We start from the raw sequence: 10,876 nt of genomic DNA on the forward strand, positions 1-10,876 counted from the left end.
TCCAGGATTGGATCCCCGACTCTTGGTGGAAATTTGACTATGTAACATCAAAATAAGGAGCATTGGCACACGTGTACCTTTTGAAGATTTTTGGTGCATATATATGCTGCTACTCCAGCTGTACACTAAAGAGAGCATGCAGTAGTTTTTTACTTTTACTCACTGATGGAAATTGTTTTGTATTGCTAATCAGTTTCTCTAAAACATCCTCTATCAACATGTAGCCTTAGGTGGTTGAAAATCAAAGTGTTGATTAGGAAACCCACAATATGGATAATATATTTTCAGACCAAAAGCAACTTGCATTCCTAATTTACTATGCTTTAGTTTCCATAATTTTACGAGTGGAATTAGAACATATACCGTCACCCTTTTCCTGCACTACTACGTCCTGATCATCATCATGTAAACTAAACCTTTCGGGTCTATTAACAAACCTCACTAGGGGTAAACTCGATATTGACAGAAGTCTATACATACCACTACTGATGTAATTTTCACATTTATATCTCATTCGACATCTTGGCGCGTTGATCTGCGGAGTCTTCTCACAAGTTACCATATGTGATGTGAGCACCCGTGAAGCCTACCGAAATACATCACAAAGATAATAAATTCATTCGCAAACGATTACAGCAGTTAGCCAATACATATCACAATCCTTACAGCAGGGATGATTATTGGATGGGGGAATATCAACAAGGGGCTGAAAACCACCCGCCGTATGGTCCACGTAAGTTAGCGGTCATGACAGCTAAAGAGTTTGTGTTAGCGTGTGTGGGTTTGTGTTGGTGTTCGCACTTTTTTTCCTCTCCAACAAAATAACACGTAGATCTCATTCGTCTTCGAGAAAAAATCAACAGCTGAAGATGTGCATGATTAGTATTGACCAAACGTTTCATTGAACCAATCTATACTGTAAAGATTGAAAACTTTTGAAAATGTTTCTCACCCAAATTAAGCTCGCCGTACACCTCATGTTGACCCACCTGTCAGGGTTGAGGGAGGTGGGAGCGAGGGTAGACTCGTAGAAATTGGAGGTTAGGAGATGTTTCTGCCAAAAAAATGATTTTTTCTCACCACTGGTTTGTTCCGCCTACGCGTATCCGTCAATCGCTTGTCATCTGTTTCCCCTTCTCTGCCGCACTCCTGCACTCCTCCCCTTTCCTCCACATCCGTGATCCATTAATCTGTCCGCCGCCCCCTACCCTCCCTGGTCCCGTCTCCTCAACCAAAGCACGGCCCAACCCCGATCGGAGGAGGCGCGGCGGCGGCGGGAGATCGCCAGCGCCCACCTCGATCCCAGCGGCGGCACTCACCTAGCCAAATCACCCCGCTTGCCGGACTCCGCATCATCGCACGCGACGCTTCAAATCCACGACAGTTATGCTCCTCTACGCTCTGCAAAATACCTTCCACAGGTCGCATCGCCGGACACTGGATGCTCGTCGTTTCCTACGTCGCCTCCACACGCGCCATCTGCTGTGGGGCCCCGCGGGCGGCGATGGCCTGTGCAGCTCCAGCTCCGAATCGAATGCAGACGTGGCCCAGGCTGATCATGAAGGCCAAGGACGGCCATGAGCAGGCGATGGCATGTGCAGCTCCGAATCCAGACCTACGTCGTCTGGAACGGCCACGAGCCAGCGCAAGGCAGTACTACTTTGTTGACCCATATGACCTCATCCGCTTCGTCAAGCTCGTCAAGAGGATGGCCTCTACGTCCACCCCCACATCGGCCCCTACGTGTGGAATGGAACTTGGGTACAGTGTACGGCGATGCATTGCAGTCCTACTGCTATGCCATTCTGCTAAGGTGTTCGATGGATTGCCTGTACTAGAAAGTCAGTAATGGGGTACAAAAGAAAAACTAAATCTTGCATCGTTCTCTTTAAAACATACCCACCTACCACAAGTGATAAAGTTAAAATGTTTTACCTCTACAATGTTGCTAAATGATAATGCAATAAGTCCTCTGACTTCTCTCACAGGACAGCCATATTGCTAAATAAAGATCAAGTTGCACGCTGAAGAAATGATGAGATTAATTATAAGAGTTAAATGGTCATTTTTCTGCTCTACTAATCTGTGTATTTGTGTAATCTTTGAATAAATATAGAATATGTGTGCAATAGTATATCACGTGCGTGCCGCACGTACATTTTACTAGTCCATGGAAACGATCCTATTGGGACCCTAATTCGATCCATGAAACGGTGCAGGCACAGCGATTCAGAACCTCGGGAACTGTAGGATCGAGTGGATCGCTCCGCAGTCCGCACCCTTGGACCACCCCCTTCCAGCCGTGGCACTATAGCGGTTGTGTTCATCGGAGGAGGATGTGAACTTGGAATTCCACGGGATCTAGCCTCATCAGATGTTACTGTCGTACTCTGAGTTGTGAAAACGACTCGAAGTGCGCTGCTGTGACTTGCTGGTCGACGCTCATTGCTGATGGGCCATGCCCAAACGAAACGTGTGTCAAAAATTTCTTCTCTGGCTTTGAATAATGATTCTCCCTCGTCAACCTGTCAGCGATTTTGGCCAATGCGAAATTTCTACACTCCAGTAGTTGTTTACACGGAAAGGTACATAATACGGACCGACGACACCTTTCACGTCAAGACTAGGAACTGTAAGAAGAAGAATAAATTCATTTGGGTCAAGTCTGCGTCTCTAACCTAATTTTTTTTAACCAAATACAATATAGATATATTTTTCACATAAATGCATATGTACACCCGCTCCTAAAAATGCACACACGTACACTCTACCCTTATGAGCACATTCGAGAGACGGAGTGTTAAGAATAAAGTGATTTGTCCATAGTTTTCTATAAATTTAAGTTTTTGGGTGCGTTCAACTTAATATTGAGCCGGTAAATTTTGAGATTGATAAAGTCACCATGAACGTCTTGTTGTGTCGATGCACACTTCATGTAGCATTGGAAGAAAAATATATAAGTACCTGTGCTAAGTTTGAAGCCTCTAACCTAAGTGTGAATGTTCCACCACAAGAATATTAATCAACTGAGCGGTGCTATAACATATATAGTTAAATATGTGTTATACAATATTGTGAGGCTGCGACATAAGAGGGATCGGACCAAAAAATGTTATGAATTGCAGTCAAATTTAGACTAATTCCTGAAAGTTTTTATCCAAACCTTTTGGAGGTTCATGCTTAGACACTAAGATCAGAAGCATGATATAAAATAGCCGTGTGTTTCTGCTACCTGTCTCTTTCTCACTTCATCGATGGGACCAGAATAAGATATCTCTGTCACCCTAAGCTAAACGTTCTGGTTAACGTACACAATAATAACTTGACCAACCGGCCGGTAAATTAACTTGATGCTAACATGCATTAGCAACCGTGGACTGACTACATCACTTACATGGTCTGTGGAGTCTTCTCATCACGAGTTACCATCTGTGATGTGAGCGGCAGAAATGTACTCGAGAAACCCATCTCAAAATAAAAAGAAGCGTCATTATATGCATAACCCTTTCCTTTGGGGGTGGGTGGTGGGGCAGGAGGGCACTACTCATGAAAACCACCCGGCGTACATGGTCCAGGTAAGTTGTTACCTGTCATCAATCAAAAGGTTCACAGGTCAGTCCTGCAGCTAAAAACAGACAGAGATTCTTCATCGAACGGACCTGTTAACTTCACTAGAATAATGCACTAGCTAAAAACAGATTTGAAACATGCCGACCAGTACCGTACCAAAGCTGAAATAAATAAGTGTCATTTGGCCTCACGCTAGGTTCATTGGACTTGACTGCACGTCAGGTCACTGCTCCCGAACAGACACATACTGGATTCTATGCACGTGAGTTGATATGTGAAGCGGAACGAATTTTCAGGGGGGGAGTTTCTCCGAATTAGATACCCCGCATCCAACGGTTAGAGGCATTAACCGGGACTAAAAATTACTCTTTAGTTCCGGATGGTGACACCAATCGGGACTAAAAAATTCTTCACGGGTCAGTTTAAAAGAAAAACATCCCATTTAGAGTCATATATGCTGTGCAGGTGGGGTGGTAGAGAAACTGTACGCGAGCCAGGAGGTCTTGAGTTCGGTCGTGCTTGCCAAAATTGGCGTTGCAGATCTTTTAGTTAATATTAGTTAAACATTTCAACTGGTCCGTAGAAAACTAATGAGCATTTTTGTGGAAATATTTTGACCTGTCCGTAGACACTCTCCCTCTTCTTCAATTATTAGTTAAAAGCGTTCTTGAACTGAATTATCTTTCCTTCACAAACAATGTGGATTTTGGTCCTTTTATTCGTCTGCCATACTTTTTTCCGTAGGTTTGTATGATTAGCTCTTTGTGTACAAAATATTTGTTCCATAATTTAAAATGACAGGGGTAGTGTGGTGGAGAGTGGGAGGTGGCATGTGGTACGGCTGTTTGTTGTCTGAGTTTGTATGAATTGTTTCATGTATATAAACTTTTCATTCCACTTTAAATTTTTGTTCCACTTCCTATGAAAAATGGCAACACGGTAGCAGAATGAGAAGGGACACAAATTTTTTGTGAGCCTGTTTGTTTTTGTATTTCTTTTTTTTTCCATCGGCGTCGACTGCAGCGAGTGCTAAGAGCGTCTGGGGAACCACCCCTCATGGCGCCCACGAAGACAATCTCGAGGCAAAGCTAGCGGTTCATCCAGAGATCGGGTGCCATGACTTGGGGAAAGGAAGTAATAAGAATCGTGGAGCCGCGACGGCGCGGCGCGCGCGGGTGAAGGCCGGTGCATGCAGTATGCGCGCTGCTGCGTTTCGCGGCGGCAAGCCGGCCGTCGCGCCCCTGCAGCACGTAGCCATCGCCCGTCCCTGCTGGTGGTAGGTTCTGACCCGCCTTAACGACCTGCTGTTTTTAACTGAAAAATATGACAGCAACTCAGTCAAATCATACGTACTCTACCAGCAGTGCCGGTACTAAGCTGAAAATACTCCACAGGACAGATGGGCAAAAGGAAGCGATCTGAGGTTCAGATGGGCCGGCCCACGACAGGATCGCTTTGGTTAGGCGAAGAGGCCACCCCTCCTTCACGGGCCACCTTTTGTCTTGAATAAAGCACCGCATCGGCCCATCTCGTAATATCCTATCCTTTTGAGCCCGAACCTCGCCGCGGTGTCGGTACGGTGGTTGTACCCTGGCCTGGCACCCTGCCTCTCCTAGTGCTCATCGCCGACTCTGCCGAGCGCCGCTCTTACAGGTCGCCGCAACGTGATCGGCACTCGGCAGGGCGGAACAGGTTCCCCTCAGGCTCGGGATCTCCTCTCCGCTACGTCCATGATCTCATTGCGAGCAGCAGCTGGCCGACGCGGCGCCATGGCCATGGCTACTGAATGTTTTGTCTCCTAGAATTGGTAGGTACAGCCCCTTGGCACATGGCCATCTCAATGGAATGTACGAAGTATTGCTTGATGTATTAAGTAATTAACAATGGTTGGTACGAAAAATTCCCAAGGTAGGTACTGATCCACGCACGCTCACAGTGTTGCCGAAGATTATTAGAAATCTAAAACCCGACAAGCTAACTTGGGTATTTCTATATGCAGAACAGTTGCTTATATGCTGTTAGCTAGAATGTACTTTTCAGATCAACAAATGGAGTTCTGAAGTTCTCTGTTCAACGCTTGTCTACAGTGCTACTGATACTGCCACGAAAAGACATGCAGCGGAATCTTTCAGCGTTCTGAGCGTCAATTGATAGTAGCCATGCTAATACTAGCAAAAAAGATGCCGTAATATGTTGCAGCTTAAATCATATATCAGTCAGACGCCTACAGGAATAGCTGATCTTACCATTTGCAATTGACATCAAATTATTATTGGACTCGTTGGCAACCACCACTGTGTTCTTATTCAACCAGGTCTCTAATACAGTGACTCATGTTGTACTTATATGCATCTACACAAGACACGTGGTATACGATACATCGATCATACACATAAAATGTATCTAGGTGATATAGTCTGATCTAAAGGAAGCTAATTAACTATAATGTGATCCCTTACTATAAGATATGCTATCTCAGATGTGTTCAACACCTAAGCAAGCGCTTGGTGGTTATCTTGCACAAATGTAGTTAGCGTGGCATCCCGAATAATGAAGATGCAAATTCTTGCTCCAAACTGTAGCACCCGGACATCCCTTGATGAGTTATATGGGCATCATTGTCAATATTCATATGTTTATGTGGGTTCTTAGCTTCTGGGCATAACAAAGGTTCAATACCTCCATCTTTTTCATGTAAACATTGTCTTTTTCTCAGCCTTTCTGTTCTTAGGAATTGCAACCTCATCTCTACTTCTTTCATAGTTGGTCTCTCCCCTCCTTTGGTCCTTAAGCATGCATCTGTGAGTGAGGCAATTTCATTAATCTCTTCCTGGTCCGCCTCTTCCAAAACTTGTGAATCCAGCATTTGTACAAGAGACCCTTCCTGAAGTCCTTCAATAAAATAATAGGATAGGCTTTGTTTTGCACCTAAATCATTGACAAAAATTGGCTTCTTTCTTGTCAAAAGTTCGACAAGTATTACTCCAAAGCTATACACATCACTCTTCTCCGTTAGTTGACCAGTATGATAATACTCTGGATCCAAGTAACCAAATGTCCCTTGGACAATTGTCACCACATGAGTTTCGTCAAGTGAAAGAGATCTTGAAGCACCAAAATCAGAAATCTTGGTTGTGTAGCTGTCATCCAAGAGTATATTGGAAGACTTCACGTCTCTGTGGAAAATTGGTACTGAAGCGGCCGAGTGTAGATAAGCTAGTGCCCCTGCTGCTTCCATTGCAATCCGAAGGCGATCATCCCATGATAGCAAGCATTTAACTGTAGTATCCATGTGAAGAAGTTCATGTAGCGTGCCGTTTGAAATGAACTCATAGACAAGCAAGGGCACCTCATCTTCTAGGCAGCAACCAAACAGTTTCACCACATTGCGATGGATGATTTGCGACAAAATAGCAACCTCATTTATAAATTGATCTATCTCCATTTGTTCCACTATTTTGGATTTTTTTATGGCCACCACACGTTGGTCAGATAGAATCCCTTTATAAACTGTGCCATGTCCTCCACGACCAAGAACACGAGTAGCATCAAAGTTGTTGGTCGACTTGTCTAGTTCCTCCAATGAGAATATTTTTGTTTTGCTTGTGGCACTTTCATCTGAGATCAGTTGCTCTAATAACAGACCTTGATTTTTCTTGAAGTACGCTCGTCGAATTCTCTTTTGGATGCCTTTTTTCCACTTATTGGCGAGTACAATTACACCTAATGCAAAAACTATGGAGCCAAGGCCACAACCACTTCCAATTGCAGTACCTATAGATATGAATTTCCTGTTGTTATGAAACCATGTTAATGTTTACAATGCAAATCGTAATTGCAAGGGGATTTTGTTTGCTAATAGCTTACCCAGAAGAAGATTCCGTTTCTTTGTTGATATAGCACACCGCCTCTTTGTGGAATCAAACTCCTTACCATGAGGGCATGGTGTGCATTTATAACTTCCAGGAGTGTTTTGACATATACCATTGCAAGAGTTTGGCGCTAAGCATTCATTGATATCTGTAGATAACTCATTTGTTATTCAATATATATGTTTTTGTATAGATATATTATTGCGTTACTAGCTGCTTAAAAAAAATCCCCTGGTTAGATATCCTATGTGATTTATAGTCTCTGTGTACAAATTAAAACTCTGTTATGAGTATGTAAATTAAATGATTTTTCTTAATTTTGGGGTATGAAGATGTTAGTACTGTAGCACATACTGAGAGGGAAGGAGGGAGGGAGAGAGCGAGATACCTTGGCAACCATCCAGTATGTATGGGTTTCCTTCGTAACCAGAAGAACAATTGCAACGATATCCTATAAAGATTACACCATGGGTTATGTCATGGCAAGAACTGTATACGCTGCGACATGCGTAGCTGGTGATATTCTGCTTAGCTTTCTGACAAGTCGAGTTGGTTATTGCCCATCTTATAACAATATCATATTCCATAGAAAAATCATATAAATCTTCTACAGGACCCTTGAAACCAAATTCATGCTGTTCATCGGGAATAGATACTACCGCTTCTTTCATGGAGCTTGCATTGTTTAGCACGTTGCTGACAGTCAGAGTCCCATCTTCTACTGACACACTAATAACGCGATATTGTCCAACTTCTCTGCCGAAAAGCGTGTTACCTGTTGTACAATTAAGTTGGAACCTTTCGTTTCCAGAACAACCGTCTTCGAGCCCGAAAGGGAAGGGAATGCTCATATTTCCACATGACCTCAAGCATTGTTCTTTAGGCTCGGGGTTGTAATCTGCTCCATAATAGATTAACAGCGAGTAAGAACAAGAGGATTGAAGTTAAATACGTTGATGTTTTGGAGAAAAACAAGCAGGGAGAACCTGGGCATCCTTCCGAAAGGTAAGGATTGAATTGGCCGCTATTGCAGTAACAGGTGTAACCTCCATATGACGCGATTGCACAATCGCTGTTGGTGGCACAAGCATAACTTGCCTTATTCGTTTGCGCTCTTTCACAGCTTGGTTGGTCCATGATGGCAAACTCAAGCAAACCAGGAAGCTTGCTTGCATTTGTCCATGGTAAAGGATAGTTCCACGCATGATAATGGTTGGCCATGGAAGCGATTATGCCAGGGTGCACAGAATCTGATCGTTCTGCCATACCATCAGCCCGAACAATTGTTGCCTGAAAACCTGAGATGTCCTGTTCTAAACTGATGAAACAGCAACCGATATTATTACAAGATCCTTGATTCGGGAGTACCTCGCCGCGGCACCTACTCATGCAGGAGCCGATGGGGTTTCCCACATTATCGAACAACTTGACATCGAAATCACAGCCAACGGCGTAGAAAGTGTTATATGCGCCGGAGATAGTTATACCCTTAGCCGGGGTGTTCCAGGATATATTGTAGTTGTTCGTACCTGATCCCGAGGTAACGTTGAAGAACATAGGGGCCTCAACGAAACCACTATCATACATGTAAGTAATCTGAGTTGTGCTGTTGCCCAAAAACAGCTCTGGAGGCTGAGTGGCGTGGTTGCAGGTAAGCTCGAAGCCTTGCCGGAAGCAGCCAGCCCCTATGCCGAAGGGGTAGGAGATGTTGACGTCGCCGCAGCTAGAGGGGCAGTGAGCTAGTGAGGCGGCCGAAGGGATATGCAGTAGCCCTCCTTCTCCCGAGGCTGCGGATGCAGGTGGCATGGCAGCCAAGCATGCCAGCACGAAAGCCATGGCGCAAACTATTTCTCCATCGAAGCTCATCGCTAAGCCAGTCAGCTTGCCTGCGTGGTGGTGGTGTTCTACGGGAACTACGCATATTCAGAGGCTTCTTTGTGCAAGCGTAGAGACTATAAAGGCGTCCCTGAGGTCTGATGAGCAGAATCTAGCACTCAGCAAGCACAATGCATGGCCCTAGGCACACGCTACGTACCGTCCAATCAGATGTCACGCGGTCGTCGCCCCTGCCGGGTCCGTCACGCGCGCGCTATCGCTACTAACTGTGGATGGCGAGAGCTCTGGTAGTTATGTGGCCATATCAGTGCGTCGTCTTCCCCAGGTCACCTTCGAAGGGTGATAGTGCTACAACGAGAGAGTTGACCAGAGTAGACTTTGAATTGCCACCAATCAGATGTCACGCGGTCGTCGCCCCTGCCAGGTCCGTCACGCGCGCGCTATCGCTACTAAATGTGGATGGCGAGTGCTCTGGTAGTTTTGTGGCCATATCAATGCGTCGTTTTCACCAGGTCGCCTTCGAAGGGTGATAGTGCTACAGAGTTGACCAGAGTAGACTTTGAATTGCCACCTACTGGCCAGCAGTCGGAGGTTTTTTTTTTTGCGTGCAGTTCTTCCCCATGTAGCTCCCAACCAGGATTGGATCCCCGACTCTTGGTGGAAATTTGGCTATGTAACAACAAAATAAGGAGCATTGGCATACGTGTACCATTTGAAGATTTTTGGTACATATACATGCTGCTACTCCTGCTGTACACTAAAGAGAGCATGCAGTAGTTTTTTACTTTTACTCACTGATGGAAATTGTTTTCTATTGCTAATAAGTTTCTCTAAAACATCCCCTAGCAACAGGTAGCCTTGGGTGGTTGAAAATCAAAGTGTTGATTAGGAAACCCACAATATGGATAATATATTTTCAGACCAAAAGCAACTCGCATTACTAATTTACTATGCTTTAGTTTCCATAATTTTACGAGTGGAATTAGAACATATACCGTCACCCTTTTCCTGCACTACTACGTCCTGATCATCATCACGCAAACTAAACCTTTCGGGTCTATTAACAAACCTCACCAGGGGTAAACTTGATATTGACAGAAGTCTATACATACCACTACTGACGTAATTTTCACATTTATATCTCATTTGACATCTTGGCGCGTTGATCTGCGGAGTCCTCTCACAAGTTACCATATGTGATGTGAGCACCCATGAAGCCTACTGAAATACATCACAAGGATAATAAATTCATTCGTAAACGATTACAGCACTTAGCCCATACATATCACAATCCTTTGGATGGGGGAATATCGACAGGGGGCTGAAAACCACCCGCCGTATGGTCCACTAAGTTAGCGGTCGTGACAGCTAAAGAGTTTGTGTTGGCGTATGGTCCACGTAAGTTAGCGGTCATCGACAACTGAAGAGTTTGTGTCAGCGTGTGTGGGTTTGTGTTGGTGTTCACACTTTTTTTCCTCTCCAACAAAATAACGCGTACATCTCATATGTCTTCGAGAAAAAAAATCAACAGCTAAAGATGTGCATGATTAGTATTGACCAAATGTTTCATTGAACCAATCTATAATGTACAATCTATA

At 44.4% G+C, this 10,876-nt stretch overlaps 1 protein-coding gene across 2 annotated transcripts; it reads right to left on the bottom strand.

The window, feature by feature from the left end:
* Positions 1-5,818: 5,818 nt before the first annotated feature.
* Positions 5,819-9,379, bottom strand: LOC112881572 (wall-associated receptor kinase 5-like). 2 transcript variants are annotated; one of them, XM_025946339.1, is made up of 5 exons: positions 8,429-9,378; positions 8,218-8,340; positions 7,831-7,893; positions 7,438-7,590; positions 5,819-7,344 (listed from the first exon to the last, which is right to left on the bottom strand). In XM_025946339.1, exons 1-5 carry the CDS (start codon positions 9,306-9,308, stop codon positions 6,101-6,103), a joined length of 2,463 nt encoding a protein of 820 aa, XP_025802124.1. In that variant the 5' UTR covers positions 9,309-9,378; the 3' UTR covers positions 5,819-6,100. The 2 variants fall into 2 exon arrangements, with proteins under 2 accessions (XP_025802124.1, XP_025802115.1); XM_025946330.1 differs by having other exon boundaries at positions 7,831-8,340; positions 8,429-9,379.
* Positions 9,380-10,876: the final 1,497 nt, after the last annotated feature.

The sequence above is a fragment of the Panicum hallii genome, chromosome 1 (genome assembly GCF_002211085.1).
Source record: "Panicum hallii strain FIL2 chromosome 1, PHallii_v3.1, whole genome shotgun sequence".
NCBI lineage: Eukaryota > Viridiplantae > Streptophyta > Magnoliopsida > Poales > Poaceae > Panicum > Panicum hallii.

What these genes read in the sequence shown, in the direction of transcription:
- LOC112881572 (XM_025946330.1), bottom strand. Translation starts at nt 9,308, where the DNA reads ATGAGCTTCGATGGAGAAATAGTTTGCGCCATGGCTTTCGTGCTGGCA. An exon ending in CCTTTCGGAAGGATGCCCAG is followed by an intron (nt 8,341 to 8,428) that starts GTTCTCCCTGCT and finishes ATTATGGAGCAG; the next exon opens with ATTACAACCCCGAGCCTAAA. An exon ending in GAAACGGAATCTTCTTCTGG is followed by an intron (nt 7,345 to 7,437) that starts GTAAGCTATTAG and finishes TCATATCTATAG; the next exon opens with GTACTGCAATTGGAAGTGGT.